At 46.8% G+C, this 22,115-nt stretch overlaps 1 protein-coding gene across 1 annotated transcript in view; it reads left to right on the top strand.

Moving 5' to 3' along the window:
* LOXL1 (lysyl oxidase like 1) overlaps positions 1 to 21,688 on the top strand; it is a 35,845-nt gene extending 14,157 nt beyond the window's left edge. Inside the window, exons 2-6 of the mRNA XM_065412348.1 lie at positions 14,505 to 14,613; positions 17,586 to 17,723; positions 18,473 to 18,629; positions 20,588 to 20,683; positions 21,569 to 21,688. Of these exons, the coding sequence (XP_065268420.1) occupies positions 14,505 to 14,613; positions 17,586 to 17,723; positions 18,473 to 18,629; positions 20,588 to 20,683; positions 21,569 to 21,688 (620 nt within the window). The remainder of the gene's footprint in view (positions 1 to 14,504; positions 14,614 to 17,585; positions 17,724 to 18,472; positions 18,630 to 20,587; positions 20,684 to 21,568) is intronic.
* Positions 21,689 to 22,115: the final 427 nt, after the last annotated feature.

Genomic DNA, 22,115 nt, shown 5'->3' with positions numbered 1-22,115 from the left:
TATGAACCTTCAACCAGCATTCCAGAGGACATGTGTCCATGCTGATGATGGGTTCTGCTCGATAACAATCCAAAGCAGTGCGGACTGACACTAGGGTGACCATATAGAAAGTGTGAAAAATCGGGACGGGGTGGGGAGTAATACATGCCTATCTAAGAAAAAGCCCCAAATATCGGGACTGTCCCTATAAAATTGGTACATCTGGTCACCCTAACTGATGCATGTTTATTTTCATTACCTGAGTCAGATGCCACCAGCAGAAGGTTGATTTTCCTTTTTGGTGGTTCAGGTTCTGTAGTTTCCGCCTTGGAGTGTTGCTTTTTTAAGACTTCTGAAAACATGCTTCACACCTCTTCCCTCTCAGATTTTGGAAGGCACTTCAGATTCTTAAACCTTGAGTCGAGTGCTGTAGCTATCTTTAGAAATCTCACATTGGTACTGTGATAAAGTTCCTCCTCTACCTTGGTGAGTCCTGCGCTTATTGGCGGATTTTGCTTGCCTCAGAGATTCACAGTAGCCCTCAGTTTGGCCACTTTCGTGGCTCAAATCTGCTGTTCACTCAGATAACCTCATCACTGGCCAGTATGGGGAAAAAGAGTAAGAACAATCCCCGCAGTTTCTGCTGATCCACCATGTGGGTCGGGGAAAAGCCCAGAGACTTTCCCCTCTGGTGGAATCTCCTGTGTTGGATCAGGAGTTGGAAGGTTTGCGGGGAACCCGGGCTCGCCCTCTACCCCGGGTTCCAGCCCAGGGCCCTGTGCACTGTAGCTGTCTAGCGTGCCTTCTGGAACAGCTTGTACTCCGCAGTCCTCCAGCACATCCTCTCACTCCCAGCTCCTTACGCACACCTCACTAACTGGAGTGAGAGCCTTTTTAAACCAGGTGTCCTGATTAGCCTTAATTAATTCTAGCAGCTTCCCAATTGGCTACAGGTGTCCTAATTAGCCTGCCTGCCTTAATTAGTTCTAGAAAGTTCCTGAGTGTTCTGGAATAGTCCCTGTTATCTTACCCAGGGAAAAGGGACCTGCTTAATCTGGAACTAATGTATCTACCTTCGACCACTCTCTTGTAGCCATCTGTAGACCCTGTCAAAACCTTCTTTGCGTTTTGTCAAATGTGCAGTGAAAGTGTTCTTAAAATGAACAACATGTGCTGTGTCATCATCCAAGACTGCTATAACATGAAATATATGGCAGAATGCAGGTAAAACAGAGCAGGGGACATACTGTTCTCTCCCAAGGAGTTCAGTCACAAATGTAATTAATGCATTATTTTTTTAATGAGCGTCATCAGCATGGAAGCATGTCCTCTGGAATGGTGGATGAAGCATGAAGGGGCATATGACTATTTAGCATATCTGGCACGTAAATACCTTTCAATGCCAGCTACAAAAGTGCCACTTTTTGGTGACATTGTAAATAAGAAGAGGGCAGCATTATCTCCTAAAAATGTAACCAAACTTGTTTCTCTTAGTAAATGGCTGAACAAGAAGTAGGACTGAGTGGACTTGTAGGCTCTAAAGTTTTACATAGTTTTGTTTTTGAGCATTGCCAACAAGATCTCAGTTTTACTCAAGTTCACTTGGATCCCTCTGGGGACAGAAGGCTCTCCTTGGCCACAGCCCCAGTAGCAGAAATGCAAAGCTCAGCTCACTTTGCCTTCAGCCTTGTGTGCCTCAGGCCTGACCTGGGGCTCAAGGTGGGAGAGTACAGTTCAACATGCGTGGCCTAATCAGTTCTTGGCCTTCCTCTGAGACAAAGGCGATAATCTGCACATATTGCAGGGGTGGTTTGATGATGGAGTCACTTGCCCTCTAACAAATGGGTTTGAACTGGTGATCTAAAGCAAATGGTTCCATATCCTGCTGTCTCCTCCCTCCGGCCTCTGCCAGGTTTCATGTCAAACACATCACTTGTTGGAGGTATCTTGCAATAACACTCTACACTTGTATAGCTCCTTTCCTAACATTGTGCAGGTAACCACCATACCCATTTTATGGAAGGATAAACTATAAGAAAGGAACTTATCATACAGCAAGTCAGTGGCAAGAGCCAGAAACATAACCCAGGAGTTCTGACTCCCAGCCCTCTGTTCTGTGCCCCAAACAGCACTTCCATCACTATCTCGATGTAAACCCCCACCTCTTGTTGTAGTGAAGCCATAGAAAAAAAGGCAACAAACAAGTTTTTTTAATCAACATTTTTTGGATGTTGACGTGAAATTTCAAAACAAAAAAAATCTGGATAATGTTGATGAACAATTTTTCAACTAACTAGGGGGCTGGTCAGATTGGGTTTGGTTGGCAGTGGAGGCCTGTTTGATTGTTTTTGTTTGTTTTTTGAGGAATTTTCAAAATTTCAATTTTCAAAAAAGTGTGGGGAAATGTTGATGAAATTTTCATGAAATGTTTCCCCTTTCTTTGAGCTACCATGTGTAGTGAGGCTGCCAATCTGCCTCCTTTTACCAGCACTGAATTAAGAAAGAAAGAAAGAAACAAAGAAAGAAAGAAACAAAGAAAGAAACAAAGAAAGAAACAAAGAAAGAAAGACTAGCATCTTGATTGGAAAGGAACAGAAGAACTTAGTTAAATTATCCTTGTAAGACTTGTACATCCATTAATGCTGTCCTCAAGCACACTTGTAGTTCTTTAACAGGTACACTTGACAGTTGCTTAAGCCACAATCAAGAAAGTTTTATATTCAGTTATTATTCAAATATGTTGAAGATTCTTGACATAAAGACCAAATCTTGCCATTCTTTCTCAGTGCTTCCTCAGACAGAACTCCCATTGATTGAGCAGGTCATGCAGCCCAGCGCTTGAACAAACCAGTATGTGCAACCCAGGATTAGTGAGCCCCCTTTGATTGTCAACCAGCATGCACAGTCCAGCACTATTGAGTGATTAGAATAACAAATCAGGGAGTGCAGCCCTGCACTCATAAGCAACCGTACAGTAACAAACCACTGTGCTCTGCCCAGTGCTTTTGAGCAGCCCTACAATAACAAGGCAGTGCAGAAACTTGGGGGGAGGGAGGATCCATGCTGGTAAAGGAATCTGATTGCTGTCTCAAGTTCCCAAGATTTATTATAAACATCAGTGAAAAGGAAACATTTTTATAAATAATGACCAATCCCCTGGCAATGTTCCTTTCTATAATGTAGGCACAAATCATCAAGCAAGAAGGATGGGGCCCAGTTCTGAATTCGTTCCCCGAAGCATGGCTGATCAGCCTGGGGTGTTCTTTTTTTCTTTTCTTTTTAGGGAACAGTTTCTTTTGAAAAAACAGTTGCTTCCCCTGATGCCTTCTCCTTGTCTTTGTGTTCAAATCCCCCTGTGCATTACATCACCAGAAATGACCAAGCATAGAGGCAGGAAACAAGATCCAATCTAGTGACGTGATTTCTCCAGGGAAAGCAGTCCAAGAAACAAGAAGGCATTGTTCTCTGAAAAAAACCAAAAACACTCAGGACCTGATCCAGTTCCCGTTGAAACCGATGGAAAGGTTCCCACTGACTCTAGCAGGAGCTGGAGCAGAGCTGAAGTCTCTGGAATTCAGCAAACCCATTGCAGCACAGAGGAAGGCTTGTTGCAACACTGGCAAAGGGTGAGCCCCGTAAAGCTCACTCTGCACAAGCATCCCAGATTGTCTGAAGCTCACCTGAGCTGCTCTGCTGTGGGAAGCTGGGCTGCAGATCCATTAGAAATTGCAGTCAAAGGAGGAGGACTATGCCATAACAGTGAGGTCTGAATGCACTCTGAAATACAGAAGAAAGGGGGAGATGGGGGCTATAGAATTTGGGGATTGGTCTGCTGGGGCAGCAGCGCTGATGCTGGGGATATGTGGTAATCTTTCAACTTGTACAGCACAGTGTATCCAGGTATTTAAATAACAGCTAGAGCTTGTCACCCATAGAGGTGATGGTGGTTCGCAAACAGGGGTGTGCAGCATTATCCCCATTCAACAGAGAGGGAAACTGAGGCACAGCACATAGAAGAGACTTGCCCAAGATCCCACAGGGAGTCAATGGCAGAGCTGAGGAATAGCACCCAGATCCCCTGAAGTCTAGCCCTCTAGACCATAGTCACTCTGCAGCAGTTCTAAAAGCCTTTTATAAGTGCAAACTTGTCCAGCCTCATGAGTCCCCATGAGGGAGGTTAGCGGAACTGCAGCACAGCAAGGTGAAGCAATTTCCCCAGTCATTGTCACACTGGGACTGAGGGCAGAGGTGCAAATGGAAGGGTCCCAGCTCCCCCCAGGTCCAACCATCAGGCCAAACTCACTCCCCCATTCATAGTAATGGGATCACGTCATTTTCTTGCCACTGCCCTTCAGGGACTCTGAAGACTGAGGCTCTACTTCCAGCTGAGCTCTGTAATGACTTGGCCTCCGCCCAGCCCTATCTCCTAACCCAGCCCTCTCCCGGCCATTGCCAACATCTTGCCTCCCTCTGCTTCTGCTATGAGGCTTCATCTTCCAGCATGGGCCTCCTTCCTGGGGCGTGAGGCTGGTCTGGGGATACGGCACAAGAACGAGGATAAGCTGATGCTAAGCCACTGCGAGCTAATCTACTCTTCTAAAGCGAGATGGGAAGACATCCCTTGGCAACGTCGGGAAGGCTGGCGCTGAGTACTTACTTTGCCTTGCTTTGGAGCCTGGAAACAGGAGAGTCTGATGGGAATGTGCTGGAGGAGCATGAAGGGCCAGGAGACAAAATAACAACAATCCAGGATGGAAAGCAGCCCAGGCATCCCATTCCTGCTCTGAACACTTGCCTCACTAGCTGCCAGGTGTGTGCAATGTGCAACGTGTTTTGATGCCTGGCTCAGGGCACTATCGCCCGTGCCTAGCGCCCTGGCTCCTGGAGTCACAACCTGAGAGCAGAGCCTCAGCTAACACAAACATTGTGTTTGGCCCTCATAGACGCGAAGAAAGCTTGACAAGGTGAACTGGGTGTAACCGATGCCTGCCTGAGTCTACAGGCAGCCCAAAACCATAGTTTCAAGAGTTGTGGATTGCCCCTTTCATCTTAATTCTGATCCCTGCAGCCTCCCAAAGGAGTGGGAGGAGGGTCATGACTCAGGGATAGGGCCACAGGGGCACCATGTGGGGTTTGTCTAGGGCGCCCCATGGTCTGAACTTGGCCCTGCTCTCGATGTCTCTCCCACTATCTTCTGAGCCTTTTCCCTGGTTGTGCTCCTGGTTGAAGTCCATTCCCTGGGATAATTGCCCCCTCTGTAAAAGCAATTCTCCCAAAGGAGCCTTTCTCCCCTTCAGCTGCATCCCCTTGCTTTAGACTCTTTGGCTGGGATGTAATGTCCCAAGGGAAGGAACGGGAGCCCCAGCCCTTGGACTGTACAAAGGGGGCTGCACAACGCACTGGAGACTATGTTAGAGGAACATAAGAACAGCCATACCATGTCAGACCAAAGGTCCATCTAGCTCAGTATCCTGTCTTCCGACAGTGGCCAATGCCAGGTTCCCCAGAGGGAATGAATAGAGTAGGTAATCATCAAGTGATCCATTCCTTGTCGCCCATTCCCAGCTTCTGGCAAACAGGCTAGGGATACCATCCCTGCCCATCCTGGCTATTAGTCATTGATGGACCTGTCCTCCATGAATTTATCTAGTTCTTTTTTGAACCCTGTTATAGCCTTGGCCTTCACAACATCCTCTGGCAAAGAGTTCCACAGGTTGACTGTGCATTGTGTGAAGAAATACTTCCTTTTATTTGTTTTAAACCTGCTGCCTATTAATTTCATTTGGTGACCCCTAGTTCTTGTGTTATGAGAAGAAGTAAATAACACTTCCTTATTTACTTTCTCCATACCAGTCATGATTTGATAGACCTCTGTCATATTCCCCCTTAGTCGTCTCTTTTCCAAGCTGAAAAGTCCCAGTCTTATTAATCTCTCCTCACATGGAAGCTGTTCCATACCCCAATCATTTTTGTTGCCTTTTTCTGAACCTTTTCCAATTCCAATATATCCTTTTTGAGATGGAACGACCACATCTGCATGCAGTGTTCAAAATGTGGGCACATCATGGATTTATATAGAGGCAATATGATACTTTCTGTCTTATTATCTATCCTTTTCTTAATGATTCCCAACATTCTGTTAGCTTTTTTGTCTGCCACTGCATGTTGAGCGGAGGTTTTCAGAGAACTATCCACAATGACTCCAAGATCTCTTTCTTGAATGGTAACAGCTAATTTAGACCCCATCATTTTATATGTATAGTTGGGATTATGTTTTCCAGTGTGAAATACTTTGCACTTATCAACATTGAATTTCATCTGTCATTTTGTTGCCCAGTCACCTAGTTTTGTGAGATCCTTTTGTAACTCTTTGCAGTCTGCTTTGGACGTAACTTAAGTAGTTTTGTATCATCTGCAAATTTTGCCACTTCAATGTTTACCCCTTTTTCCAGATCATTTATGAATATGTTGAATAGTACTAGTCCCAGTACAGACCCCTGGCAGACACTACTATTTACCTCTCTCCATTCTGAAAACTGACTATTTATTCCTATCCTTTGTTTCCTATCTTTTAACCAGTTACTGATACATGAGAGGACCTTCCCTCTTATCTCATAAGAACATAAGAACATAAGAAAGGCCGTACTGGGTCAGACCAAAGGTCCATCTAGCCCAGTATCTGTCTACCGACAGTGGCCAATGCCAGGTGCCCCAGAGGGAGTGAACCTAACAGGCAATGATCAAGTGATCTCTCTCCTGCCATCCATCTCCATCCTCTGACGAACAGAGGCTAGGGACACCATTCTTACCCATCCTGGCTAATAGCCATTTATGGACTTAGCCACCATGAATTTATCCAGTCCCCTTTTAAACATTGTTATAGTCCTAGCCTTCACAACCTCCTCAGGTAAGGAGTTCCACAAGTTGACTGTGCGCTGCGTGAAGAAGAACTTCCTTTTATTTGTTTTAAACCTGCTGCCTATTAATTTCTTTTGGTGACCCCTAGTTCTTGTATTATGGGAATAAGTAAATAACTTTTCCTTATCCACTTTCTCAACATCACTCATGATTTTATATACCTCTATCATGTCCCCCCTTAGTCTTCTCTTTTCCAAACTGAAGAGTCCTAGCCTCTTTAATCTTTCCTCATATGGGACCCTCTCTAAACCCTTAATCATTTTAGTTGCTCTTTTCTGAACCTTTTCTAGTGCTAGAATATCTTTTTTGAGGTGAGGAGACCACATCTGTACACAGTATTCGAGATGTGGGCGAACCATGGATTTATATAAGGGCAATAATATATTCTCAGTCTTATTCTCTATCCCCTTTTTAATGATTCCTAACATCCTGTTTGCTTTTTTGACCGCCTCTGCACACTGCGTGGACATCTTTAGAGAACTATCCACGATGACGCCAAGATCTTTTTCCTGACTCGTTGTAGCTAAATTAGCCCCCATCATGTTGTATGTATAGTTGGGGTTATTTTTTCCAATGTGCATTACTTTACATTTATCCACATTAAATTTCATTTGCCATTTTGTTGCCCAATCACTTAGTTTTGTGAGATCTTTTTGAAGTTCTTCACAATCTGCTTTGGTCTTAACTATCTTGAGTAGTTTAGTATCATCTGCAAACTTTGCCACCTCACTGTTTACCCCTTTCTCCAGATCATTTATGAATAAATTGAATAGGATAGGTCCTAGGACTGACCCTTGGGGAACACCACTAGTTACCCCTCTCCATTCTGAGAATTTACCATTAATTCCTACCCTTTGTTCCCTGTCCTTTAACCAGTTCTCAATCCATGAAAGGACCTTCCCTTTTATCCCATGACAGCTTAATTTACGTAAGAGCCTTTGGTGAGGGACCTTGTCAAAGGCTTTCTGGAAATCTAAGTACACTATGTCCACCGGATCCCCCTTGTCCACATGTTTGTTGACCCCTTCAAAGAACTCTAATAGATTAGTAAGACACGATTTCCCTTTACAGAAACCATGTTGACTATTGCTCAAGAGTTTATGTTTTTCTATGTGTCTGACAATTTTGTTCTTTACTATTGTTTCAACTAATTTGCCCGGTACCGACGTTAGACTTACCGGTCTGTAATTGCCGGGATCACCCCTAGAGCCCTTTTTAAATATTGGCGTTACATTAGCTAACTTCCAGTCATTGGGTACCGAAGCCGATTTAAAGGACAGGTTACAAACCTTAGTTAATAGTTCCGCAACTTCACATTTGAGTTCTTTCAGAACTCTTGGGTGAATGCCATCTGGTCCCGGTGACTTGTTAATGTTGAGTTTATCAATTAATTCCAAAACCTCCTCTAGTGTTACTTCAATCTGTGACAGTTCCTCAGATTTGTCACCTACAAAAGCCAGCTCAGGTTTGGGAATCTCCCTAACATCCTCAGCCGTGAAGACTGAAGCAAAGAATCCATTTAGTTTCTCCGCAATGACTTTATCATCTTTAAGCGCTCCTTTTGTATTTTCATCGTCAAGGGGCCCCACTGGTTGTTTAGCAGGCTTCCTGCTTCTGATGTACTTAAAAAACATTTTGTTATTACCTTTGGAGTTTTTGGCTAGCCGTTCTTCAAACTCCTCTTTGGCTTTTCTTATTACACTCTTGCACTTAAGTTGGCAGTGTTTGTGCTCCTTTCTATTTGCCTCACTAGGATTTGACTTCCACTTTTTAAAGGAAGTCTTTTTATCTCTCACTGCTTCTTTTACATGGTTGTTAAGCCACGGTGGCTCTTTTTTAGTTCTTTTACTGTTTTTCTTAATTTGGGGTATACATTGAAGTTGAGCCTCTATTATGGTGTCTTTAAAAAGGGCCCACGCAACTTGCAGGGATTTCACTTTAGTCACTGAACCTTTTAACTTTTGTCTAACTAACCCCCTCATTTTTGTATAGTTCCCCCTTTTGAAATTAAAGGCCACAGTGTTGGGCAGTTGAGGTGTTCTTCCCACCACAGGGATGTTGAATGCTATTGTATTATGGTCACTATTTCCAAGCGGTCCCGCTATAGTTACCTCTTGGACCAGCTCCTGCGCTCCACTCAGGATTAAATCTAGAGTCACCTCTCCCCTTGTGGGTTCCCGTACCAGCTGCTCCATGAAGCAGTCATTTAAAGTATCGAGAAATTTTATCTCTGCATTTCGTCCTGAAGTGAAATGTTCCCAGTCAATATGGGGATAATTGAAATCCCCCACTATTATTGGGTTCTTAATTTTGATAGCCTCTCTAATTTCCCTTAGCATTTCATCATCACTATTACTGTCCTGGTCAGGTGGTCGATAATAGATCCCTAATGTTATATTTTTACTAGAGCATGAAATTTCTATCCATAGAGACTCTATGGAACCTGTGGATTCGCTTAAGATTTTTACTTCATTTGAATCTACACTTTCTTTAACATATAGTGCCACTCCTCCCCCTGCACGGCCTGTTCTGTCCTTCCGATATATTTTGTACCCCGGAATGATTGTGTCCCATTGATTGCTCTCAGTCCACCAGGTTTCTGTGATGCCTATTATATCTATATCCTCCTTTATCACAAGGCACTCTAGTTCACCCATCTTATTATTTAGACTTCTGGCATTTGTGTACAAGCACTTTAAAAACTTGTCCCTGTTTATTAGCCTGTCTTTTTCTGATGTGCCAGATTCTTTTTTATGTGGCTGTTTATCATCTGATCCGGCCCTTACATTATACTTTTCAGTCCTCTGCTCCTGACTATAACCTGGAGATTCTCTATCATCAGACTCTCGCCTAAGGGAAGTCTGTGTCCGATCCACACGCTCCTCTGCAGCAGTCGGCTTTCCCCCATCTCCTAGTTTAAAAACTGCTCTACAACCTTTTTAATGTTTAGTGCCAGCAGTCTGGTTCCACTTTGGTTTAGGTGGAGCCCATCTCTCCTGTATAGGCTCCTCCCATCCCAGAAGTTTCCCCAGTTCCTAATGAACGTGAACCCCTCCTCTCTACACCATCGTCTCATCCACGCATTGAGACTCTGAAGCTCTGCCTGCCTACCTGGCCCTGCGCGTGGAACTGGGAGCATTTCTGAAAATGCCACCATAGAGGTCCTGGATTTCAGTCTCTTCCCTAGCAGCCTAAATTTGGCTTCCAGGACATCTCTCCTACCCTTCCCTATGTCATTGGTACCTACATGTACCACGACCACCGGCTCCTCCCCAGCACTACACATAAGTCTATCTAGATGCCTCGAGAGATCCGCAACCTTCGCAACAGGCAGGCAAGTCACCATACGGTTCTCCCGGTCATCACAGACCCAGCTATCTACATTTCTAATAATCGAATCTCCCATTACTAACACCTGCCTTTTCCTAGAAACTGGAGTTCCCTCCCCCGGAGAGGCAACCTCAGTGCGAGAGGCAACCCCAGAACCATCTGGAAGGAGGGTCCCAACTACGGGAAAGTTTCCCTCTGCTCCCATTGACTGCTCTACTTCCCTGGGCCCTTCTTCCTCCTTAACAGCAAAGGTGCTGTCTAAGCGGAGGTGGGACAATTCTACAGTGTCCCGGAAAGCCTCATCAACATACCTCTCTGCCTCTCTCAGCTCCTCCAGTTCCGCCACCCTGGCCTCCAAAGTCCGTACATGGTCTCTGAGGGCCAGGAGCTCCTTGCACCGACTGCACACATACGCCACCCGCCCACAGGGCAGGTAATCATACATGCAACAGTCGGTGCAATAAACTGGATAGCCCCCACTCTGCTGCTGGGCTTCTGCCTGCATTGTATCCTAGTTAGTGAAAGGGTGGTTTACAGAAGGAAGTTTTGGAATGTGGTTTGGTTTATAGGTTTTAGGGGGGGGGCACGGGGATGGGGTTACGGCTGGCGAGGGACTCCCACTCCCTTCCCACTCCCCTTCTAAACTCCCTTGCGAAACTCCCTGTTAGCAGCCCCTGGTCGCAAAGCTCCCTGGTCGCTTGTGCGCGGCTTTATAAAGCCCTGGCCTGAGTGACATGACAGCTTACTTTGCTTAAGAGCCTTTGGTGAGGGACCTTGTCAAAGACTTTCTGAAAATCTAAGTACACTATATCCACTGGATCCCCCTTGTCCACATGCTTGTTGAGCCCCTCAAAGAATTCTAGTAGATTGATGAGGCGTGAATTCCCTTTACAAAAACCATGTTGACTTTTCCCCAAAAATTATGTTCATCTATGTGACTGACAATTCTGTTCTTTACTATAGTTTCAAACAGTTTGCCCGGTACTGATGTCAGGCTGTAATTGCCGGGATCACCTCTGGAGCCCTTTAAAAAAATTGGTGTCACATTATCTATCCTCCAGTCATTTGGTACAGAAGGTGATTTAAATGATTTAAAGGTTGCATACCACAGTTAGAAGTTCTGCAATTTCACATATGAGTTCCTTCAGAACTCTTGGGTGAATGTCATCTGGTCCTGGTGACTTATTACTGTTTAATTTATCAATTTGTTCCAAAATCTCCTCTAATGACACCTCAATATGGAACAGTTCCTCAGATTTGTCACCTAAAAAGAATGGCTCAGGTTTGGGAATCTCCCTCACATTCTCAGCCGTGAAGACCAATGCAAAGAATTCATTTAGTTTCTCCGCAATGACCTTATCGTCCTTGAATGCTCCATTAGCATCTCAATCGTCCAGTGGCCCCACTGGTTGTTTAGCTGGCTTCCTGCTTCTGATGTACTTAAAAATGCAGGAGAAGCCTGCATCGGCTGGCCACCTACAGACTTTGCAGCTCTGATTTCTGCAATTGACCTTTTGATGGCACCACCCACAGGCTCCGGCTTCTTCCTTTCCCTGGAGGTGCTCAACCCCCACTCCACCCCAAGTCCCACCTCCACTCCACCCCTTCCCCCCACCCCTGCCCGACCGCTGCCCTGCCTCTTCCCATCACTGCTCCTCCCCCTCTGCCCACCACCTCCTGCATGCCATGGAACAGCTGATCTTCAGCAGGCAGGAGGCACTGGGAGGGAGGGGGAGGAGTTGATCAGCAGGGCTGCCGGCAGGTGGGAGGCACTGGGTGGGAGGGGAAGGGGGAGGAGCTAGCTGCCGGTGGGTGCTAAGCATCCACTAATTTTTTTTCGTGGGTGCTCCAGCCCTGCAGCACCCACGGAGTCAGCGCCTATGGCACTGAACCCTGGCTGGGGTTCCCTTTCCTGTTTAGCTGTGGAAACATCTGCATCATACATCCCTTTCAGTGCGAAGGAAAGTAAATCTTGGCCCTTCACCTCTTCTCATAACTAGATTAGCTCCCTATTTGCCACCTTCTATACTTTTGCCAAATATTAATCTCTCTCCTGTTATATCTCAACCAGAGTTACGGTGCCCCATACTCCAGCAAGGCAGCAACAGCCTGGACTAGCCCTTTTGTAGTGTTGTAATGATCATTCTCCTCTCACTAAGTCCCAGTATCCAGCTTGTTGGTTTCACAGACTATGTCTATACTATTAGGTTTGATCAATTTAAGTTACGTTAGCATTCTGCCGCCAACTTTTGTATATAGTCCAAGTGTATTTCACCACAAGCCCATCCCCAGATCCTTTGCCTGGTCAGAATTCCTGAAACTTGTGTTTGTAATGTCCTGGTGATATCCCTGCCACATTCCTGACCAGGCCTTGGGAATAACCGAAGGGGAGACTGTCTGTCCCCAGAGAATCCTTCCCCCCCTCACACACACACCTTTCTGTGGATCCCTGTGCTTGCTGGGACAGGACTTCGGGAGTTTAGGGCTCAATCTAACCCACTGAATAATAATTCAATCCAATCCCCAATGATAGTTTTTTTCCATTGACTTTACCATGAGTTGGATTGGGCCCTTAGTGAACTCTATCTATCTATCTATCTATCTATCTATCTATCTATCTATCTATCTATCTATCTATCTATCTATCTATCTATCTATCAAACATTTCCACATAAGTGAATAATAAAAATGTTTGCCTTTGATAGCACATTTCATCAAAGGATCTCAAAGTACTTTACAACCACTCGGTATTTAAGCCTCACAACATTCCAAAGAGACAGAGCCATTCTGTTTCTCCCATTTAGAGATGGGGAAACTTGGCACAGACAGGCTAAGAGATCTGGCTAACAGCACACAGTAGTAGAGCTGGGAATAGAAGGTAATAGCCTAGACACTCAGTTCCCCAGCTCTAACCATCGCATATCCCCATCCTCCCTCAAAATGCTGTGCTTTTCATTTTGACACACAAAATAAACATGAAAAAGCAGTAGATCTCCTTCCCTCCCTGCACCATCGCACACTGGAAATACTGCAGTAGCACAGAAATGGAGATATCTGGAAGTAACTTGGATTTTTTATAAAAATGAAAATACCACATGTATTTAACATGCAAGCAATGCTGAAGTGGAACAACATTAAAACAGGACCAAGCACCAGTCAATGAATTCAGAGGAAAGGATGAACATTCGGGGTGAAATCTTGACCCCATTGAGGCCAAACACAAAACTCCCATTGACTTCACTGGGGCCAAGATTATGCCCTCCCCTTTCTGAGTATGACACATTCTGAGTTCAGTGGAACATCGAGAGAGAGAGAGAATTTAAGCAATCAGATTTGTCTAATGCAGAGGGCATTAGTTCCCTGGAAAAGCCCTGTCAGTACCATTTGTAACCATCACAGCACCCAGAACTAGAATGCACAGCATCTTGGCAGCCTCTTTTCCAGGAGCGCCGCCAGCTTTTTTGCCGCCCTAGGCGGCGGAAGGTCCTGCCCCCAAAATGCCGCCCCCGACAGAGGCGGCGGAAGGTCCCGCCCCCAAAATACCACCGACGACCAGCACGGCCGAAGATCCGGCCGCCGCGGTCGCCGCCCCCCAAATGTTAGTGCCCTAGGCGACCGCCTAGGTCGCCTAATGGGTTGCGCCGGCCCTGCTCTTTTCCTTTTCAGATTCCTAGTAAATCACCCGGAGAGGTGGTGTGGTCTTGCCAAAAGGAGTGAAGAGATCAAAAGCTTCCTTTACTGATTTCTGTGCTATCACTTGTCTGTGGATTCCCTGGCATGTTACCAAGGCTGTTAATCTAACACCTTTCATGCCCACTAAATTCACTTAAAAATAAATCATTAAATAGGAAGAACTCATTTCAGGTGCTGTATCCCCAGCCAGGTTGGTACTAAGGTAATTGCTATCGCTGCTGGTTTGGAAGGAAAAAGAAGCCACAATCCATTGCAAATCTGATGGGTAACCCAGCCAATGGAATCTTTCATTTAATCAGTTCCAGGAGGCTGGATGGAGCAGCCAGCCTTTGGAAATGTAAGAGTTTGATTTGCCAATGAAACGGGAGTTGGAGGGGGGAAGCAAGGAGGATTTTCCATCTTTAGCTGAAATTAAAAAAACATGGCAATCACCAAGGCAAGCCTTCCCAACAAGGTTAGGAGCAGCTGCCTCCAAGTCTGAGAATACTGCTGTGTCAGATGCACACAGCGAGCAGCTCCCGTTAGTCTTTAAGTGGCTGGTGTATTTTCAGGTTTTTCTCAGGCTGCGTCTCCATCTTTTACAGGCCTCCCTGACTTAGTACCTGATCCAAACTATGTCCAGGCCTCCACCTACATCCAGAGAGCTCACCTCTATTCTCTCCGCTGTGCTGCTGAGGAAAAGTGCCTCGCCAGGTAAGGAGATGGGTGATCCCATGTTGCCAACTCTTGTGATTATATCATGAGTTTTGTGCTATTTGGGGTTCTCCCTGAATCCCCAGCTCCTGGAGTCAGGAGATTAGGGGAGAATCTGAACTTTCCTTTATAAAAGAAGTTTCTAACCCTCGTGGTTGCAGAGAAAAGCTTAAAAACATGAAACTTAAAGGCCCAGAAACCTGAAGACAAAGAAAAAGAATCCAATTTTTTTCAATCTCATGATTTTTTAAGACAATGATTTTTGAATGATTTTGAATGATCTCGTGATTTTTGAATGACCAACTCATGATTTTTGAATGTTTGGAGTTCGTAATACTGTTGTCGCTACCTTGGTATTAATGATGGGCCAGCCAAAAATCTGGTTGAATTTGGAAAGCTTTTGGGGCCCATAGATCATGTGGGTAGTCCCAAGAACTGCTTGGTTCTGGTTGAACAGGATAGAGATATTGCAATAACATTTCCGCTTCCGGTGCCAGCTGTGAATTCAGAGGTGTGCAAACATGTGGCCAGCAAAGGCACTAAACAGGAAGTCTAGGAGAGAATGAATCTGAGGATTGTTGTTTTACTATTGTACAGCCCTTTTCGGCACATGTCCAGATTTCCGAGAAGGGTCAAAATATTTCAATGAAAACTTTTTTTTAATTAGAAAAAATAATTTGTGCTTATGAAAATCTACCCTCATTCACTGTGGATACAGTGGAATTTGAAGATTAGTGTAACTGTTCTTTCTAGTTCATACACTGAATATATTGGTGATTATGTTCTATTAAATTAGATAGATAGATAGATAGATAGATAGATAGATAGATAGATAGATAGATAGATAGATAGATAGATAGATAGATGCCAACAGCAATAATAGTCTCTGGAATTTACTTGGCAATTCTGTAGCTGCTTAAGGCAGTGCTGTGCTAAATATAATGAAACATTGCCTTTGCTTGGTAAGGACCAGATTCTGATATTGCTGCACACATTGGGTAGTATATTACTCTGCACATAGTGCCATTAACAACAGTGTAGTAAGGTGTTGTTTGACAGAAGTAAGAGTATCAGAATCTGGCCTTAATTAAGCAGATGTGCCTTGGAATGCACAGTATTAGCAGATGTGGCTCGTAGTGATCTTAATGAGGGACTGAGTTATTTTACTTGATGTATTTTTGTTCCCCTTGCAATGACTCATCTCAGCTTCTCCGCACTGTAAAGTTGAGAGCACACATAGAATTGCAATCAGTTCTTGTGCTCAAAATGAACTTTGTGTGAGGAGCCCACTCGGAGCTGGGCAGCTGTTCTCAGCTGGACTCTACAATGGGGGACAGCAAATTTAGCACCACTTAAACCCAACAATTTAGCAATTGATGCCTCAGCCTTGTCACACTCTGTATAAACCTTTTCCTCCAATGGGGTAGCAGAGCCTTTTCCTGGTAGAAGAAGTGAGATCTCCTGGCCAATGTGGAGCAGCTTCTGATCTTCTTTAACAGGGTATGCCATGATGGTAATAAAAGGGGGAAATGTGAGAGTGTTTGGGGGGGGGAAACTTTGCAAGTTGCAAGGTGGGGAGGCTCTGTCCTTTTTTTAAAAAAAAATATCGTTTTTCCACTAAGGAGAATCTTAATACAGATTTATTTGCTGTTATTTTTCAAATCTGCTCTAGCTCCCATACTGCTGAGCAAAGCTTCAAAGAGCCAGTTGCTACAGCCAGAATGCTCAGAAGAACTCAGCGCTCTAGACACCAAAATAAGGGGCCAGATTTTCACCAGAACCCAGAGCACTGGGTGCACATTGTGCGCTGAGCTCTTTTGACAATCTGCCCATCAGCGTCATTGAGGGATGAGCCCTGGTGAAAATTTGGCCCTTATTTGGCTGGGACCGTCCCTTTTTTAAGCCCTGTCCCGGCCATCCCGACTTTTTTGGCAAAAGTGGGCATTTGTCCCATTTGCTCTTGCTGACTTGATCAGTTGGCAAGAGCAAACAGGACAAATGCCCAGTTTTGTCAGAAAAGTGGGGTGCATAGGAACCTATCGGGGGGGGGGAAGCAGTAGTGCCAGCCCTGGTCGGGCGGGAAGCAGGGCTCAAGCAAGCAGCAATGCCCGCCCCAGCCCCACGCGGAGGCGGCGGGGAGCGGGGAGGGAGGGGGGCGCCTCAGGCCAGCCCCGTGTGGTGTCCCATTTTCCCTTTGGGAAATATGGTCACCCTACTACTGGGAGTGGAGTCCATTGGCAAAATCTAATGCTGAACTTGGATGATGAGCATCTGGGAATCTGACCCTGAGCTCCTTTGAAAATCTGGTCTGCCGCAACAGCTATTGAAATCAATAGAAAAGTTCTCATCAACTGAATAAATGTTAGAATAAGCCCAAATTGCCTGGAAATAGGACTAAGCATTTCACCCCCACCTCCCACCCCCAGGGGCAGGTTATAACAAGCTGAATTGAGCAAATAATGGATTTTTCGGTTTGGCTGAAGAAAAGGCCGGTTCAATTCGAACGAAAACCATGTTTTTTCAAAACAGTTCATTAAATTGAAAACTTGGAAAATCTAATTTTGGAATGTTGCATTCATTTTGAAATTAATCTGCTTTCAAGTTTTTTGTTCTGATTCAGCCATCTTCATGTGTTTTCACCACCACCACCCATTTGTTTTTTTTAACTAGCCACATTGGAAAAGAAAATGCTGCTTCAAACTGAAAAGCTGAAACGAAAAGTTTTGACTTAAAATCAAATCCAAAAGGGATACATCAGCTTTAACCCAAATTCAGGAACAGTTTCTGAGCCAAAAAAAAAATGCATTTTTCAGCAAAAAAATCTATTCACTGAAAAAAATTCCCTCCGCTCCAAGTAGAAGCTCACCCAGCCCAATCCCTCAGCCCGTCCAGTGCTCAGCTGTCCCCAGCTGCTTTCAGGTTGAAGTGACTTTCACCCATCTCCCCCATTTCCTTCCTTTTAACCCCTTCAGCACCGCCTACACCCCCGAGGCCACCGACTATGACATCCGGGTGCTGCTGAGGTTCCCGCAGCGGGTGAAGAACCAGGGCACAGCAGACTTCCTGCCCAACCGCCCCCGCCACAACTGGGAGTGGCACAGCTGCCACCAGTAAGTTGAGGAGAACTTGGCACTCTTCAGCACCTTACTAGTCCATCTCTGGGTGACAGGGCCTTGCCACTGGGACCTTCCGTTGGTGGGCAGAGGCTGGTATCCAGCCATGGGGAGCCACCCAGGCTCTGGTTCAGTAAAGTAGCTTGAGCACATGCTTCAGCGTTTTGCTGAATTGGGGCCTACGTCAATATGCTGAGGGTGAGAGCCACCCCTGGCTATAGATCAATGAACTGGCCTCCTCCATTCCTGCACCCACCTTGCCTTCCTCTCTCCATTTTCTTGTTCCCTCACTCCAACCCTTTTCTTCTTTCTTTTTTCCTCTGCTCCTCTTTTCTTTCTTCCTTTCTCTGCAAAATTTATTTATCCCACCCCCCAACCCCAAAACCATTTCCCTGCCAGCTCCCCTTCGTGTATCCATAAGCCCCATGCTGCTCAGGGTGAGTGTCCCGTGCTGGTCCCAAAGGGTCAGGCCACATCATCACAGACCCCTGAACTGAGCACCATGGGCAAAGAGAAGGTCGGGCTTCTAATGCTGTGATTGATGCGTTATGGGTGGCTTTCAAGAAGCCGCACACTCCATCACTCAGAGCCATAGCATTTTCCCAATGTGGGATGGGGAGGATCTGGGATCCTGCCACTTTCCCTGCCCCCACCCACTCCTGGGCTGCTCTGATGCCCCTGCACCCACCCAGCATGCATCTGTGAATAGCTCTGTGGTACATGCCTCTGCCCTGGGTTTTCCCCAGGCACTACCACAGCATGGACGAGTTCAGCCACTACGACCTGCTGGATGTGCCCACGGGGAGGAAGGTGGCCGAGGGCCACAAGGCTAGCTTCTGTCTGGAGGATACCACCTGCGACTTTGGGAACCTGAAGCGCTATGCCTGCACTTCACATACCCAGGTGAGAGGAGGGGGAGATGTATCCAATAGATCCAGGGCCACTCCACCTTCTGACTGCGATTTAGTGCAGGGCTTTCTTCCCCTACTGGCCCCAGTCAACTAGGACACCCAGCTGTGTGAGTGGGCAGGGACAGTCACCTCTGGGAGCTGGGGAAGGGATTAGTGAGTGTCCAAACCTGGTCAGGAATCTCCCTCATGGCATCATACCAGTGCAGGTGTTACACCTCCCTCTGGAATATCAAGCAGGCTCAGGTGGGCATGTCCTATTGATTTCCTGGCACTTTCCCAAAGGGGGGGGGGTGATCCCACCCCCGCCAAGCCAGAGTGGGGCTGGGGAGCGAAAGCAGCCCCCTGTCTGTGTCCTGGGCTCCCCGCCCAGGGTACATAGAGGGACCCAGGCTCCTCATAGCTGCCAGCGCAGCTCTCCCAGACCTGGCTCCAGCCCCAGGGAGGAAGGGGGCCTCAGAGCCATAGCCCAGCTATGATATGAGCCAGGCGGGCAGCTGTGGGGAGCCTGGGTCCCTCCATCTGCCCTGGGCGGGGAACATGGGCCAGGGGTGCCCTCAACCGCCTCACACCCCTGGCAGGTGGAGGGACCCAGTCTCCCCCACAGCTGCTGCCCAGGCTCCCCGGGTGGGGTCCCTCCACACTGGCCTGGCTGGGGGGTTGGGGAGGCCGGAGAGGAGGAGAAGGGGGCAGAGTCCACCCTGGTGAAAAGTGGACTGGTAAGGCCCCCCGTTCTGGCACCTCTGTTTCCTGGGCTTGCCCAGTGCTGGGGAAGGAGAGGCACCCAAGGCAGCAGTATCTTTGGCTGAGCACTCAGTAGTGCTTTCATATGTATATAGGACTAATGTGCACTCTACACTTGAATCTTTCTGATGCTCACCTATATAGGTGTAGCTGGGCAGTTACCCCGCTCTGGTGGAAGAAGGCTAGGCTGATTGGGGAAGCAGCCACAGCTGGGGCCTCACCCCAATCAGGCCACACCTGGCCCTGTTATAAGGGCTCAGGGAGGAGTCTTGGAGGGAGAAAGACCTAGTTGCCTGGGAATAGGGTACCTGAAACAGAGCAGTGTTGGGGGAGCTCCAGCCTGGCAACTCCCCAGGCTGAGGCCTTGTTAAGGGCCTATGCAGGTACTGGGGCTGGGAAGTGCAGCCCGGGGTTAGGCAGAGGCATCTGGTCCAACCTTCTTGCTAATGGTGAGTGGCCATGACAGACAGCAGTTTGTCCCAGTGAGTGGGGGCTAGATGATGACTAGCAGTAGCCACTGAGGCAAGGTGGGTGTAGAGGGTTGGGGGTTCCCCTGGGAGGGGAGACCCAGAGTGTGGGGGTACTGCTGGGGCAGAACCCTGAGGTAAAGGGCACTGGGGTCCAGAAGGGGCATGAGGCAGGTGAGCCACTAGCCAACAGAGGATGCTCTGAGTGCTGGGGTGAGCAAAACACAGATACCTCATTTCAGGAAAAATTGGTGTAAAATAGTTATTCCAGATGGGCACAGGAATCCACTCCAGTATTTTCATATAGCCATCACAGGCGTCACATTTAATGGACAGAGTCCTCAGACTGCTCAGTCCCTTTGCATTCAAAACACCTGAACTGGATTCTTGTGTCCACCCGGAATGGACTCTGCATGCAGCCCTTGGGAAAGAGAAGAACCTGAACTGGATTCCTTTGCTCACATGGAATGGACTCTGCAACACTGCTCCTGGGAGGAAAACGTGTTTTGCATTAGCAGAAGTTGCAGACTAGACAGGCCACCTGCACAGAATTGAGCAGTGTGGGTAATTCCTGAACATATTTCTATATAAAGAAAGAGAGGGAACAACAGAAAAGGAAAAATGAGAAATGCTGAAGATAAAAAGCAAAGTCCAAACCCTGTATTATGCAGGTCAGACTAGATGAACTGATGGTTCTGTCTGGGCCTTATGAAGCATGAGCACTGCTCTTTCCTTCTGTCAGGGCTTGAGTCCCGGTTGCTATGACACCTACAATGCTGACATCGATTGCCAATGGATTGACATAACAGACGTTCAGCCTGGAAATTACATCCTAAAGGTTGGTTTCCCTGTAATGTAGGACTTCTCTGTATGGGCCATTGCCATGAATAGAGCTAGGCAGTTACTCATGAAATCCATGGTACTGGATTTTGGTTTGCGTGTGTCCACGGCCCCATTGCCGGTCCCCTTGGTTGTGAACATCCATCCACACAGCATGTGAATAACATGGCTGATCAGACATTCTTCTGAGGACAGAAGCAACTGCATGGAGGGCTAGTCACTGCTAATTGCCAATGCATAGCTTGCAACAGTGGGGGGGGGTATGAAAATGAAACAATAGCTGGTCACCCCTGAGAACAGATGGAAAGAGAGCCATTGTGTACTCCTACTCAAACACATTTTTAGGACCAAATTAAGCCCTGCTACAAGCAGGCACAATGCCATTCAGTTCAAGGGAAGCTAAGCCCAATTACACCAGGGCTGAATTTGACTTTGTTTACACTTTTTTTTTTTTTTTTTTTTTTTACCATTTGCTACAGAGAAGCAAGATGGTTGCGTCAGGATGACAAGCTGTTTTCTTGGAAGAAAGTGGAGGCGTTTTACCTTTAGAAGAAATCCTAAAACTAAAAAATGTGACAGTATAAAAGCAAAACTGCCCATGACAGTTTATTTCCCTAAAAAGAATTACCCCCCCACACCCCATAAATGTGCATTTTTCATTGCAAAAAATTCTAGCTACACATGATAATGTACATTACAGTAGAGCCTAGGGACCTGCCAAGAACTGGGCCCCGTTGCACTAGGTGCTGTATAGCCACAGAGTAGTAGCTAGTCCTTGCCCTGACTAACTTACAAGCTCGCGCGCTCTCTCGCTCTCTCTCTCTCTCCACCTCCACTATCAGAGGAACTGTTTCCTGATGTGGTCTTTGTCTTGTTTTCTCAGGTTCAAGTGAACCCCAAGTACATGGTGCTGGAGTCAGACTTCACTAACAATGTTGTGAGGTGCAATATTCACTATACTGGACGCTACGTTGCCACTACAAACTGCAAAATTGCCCAGTAAGAGCACTTGTGAAACTCTTCCCACTCCTTGTCTGTCTCCCTGGGTTCTTCCATGGTGCCCATTGCCAGGGCCGCCCAGAGGTGGGGGCAAGTGGGGCCATTTGCCCCAGGCCCCGCAAGCCCTGGCCGAGAATCCTTTCCTCACCCGGCGGCGGTCCAGGTCTTCAGCGGCATTTCAGCAGCGGGGGGCCCTTCAGTTGCTCCAGGTCTTCAGTGACATTTTGGCGGCGGGGGGCCCTTCAGTGCTGCCGAAGACGCAGAGCGACTGAAGGGCCCCCCGCTGCCGAAATGCCGCCACCGCAGACTCAGAGTGCCGCCTGGTGAATACAAGGTCCCCCGCTTTGCCCCAGACCCCCTGAATCCTCTGGGCGGCCCTGCCCTTTGCTGCGGTGTCCAGGCATCTCACCTCTTTCTTCTTCTGCCTCCAT

This window comes from Emys orbicularis, chromosome 10, assembly GCF_028017835.1.
Source record: "Emys orbicularis isolate rEmyOrb1 chromosome 10, rEmyOrb1.hap1, whole genome shotgun sequence".
Classification (NCBI taxonomy): Eukaryota; Metazoa; Chordata; order Testudines; family Emydidae; genus Emys; species Emys orbicularis.
The sequence above is the reverse complement of the archived record's forward strand: the minus strand, read 5'-3'. Positions and strand labels throughout refer to the sequence as shown.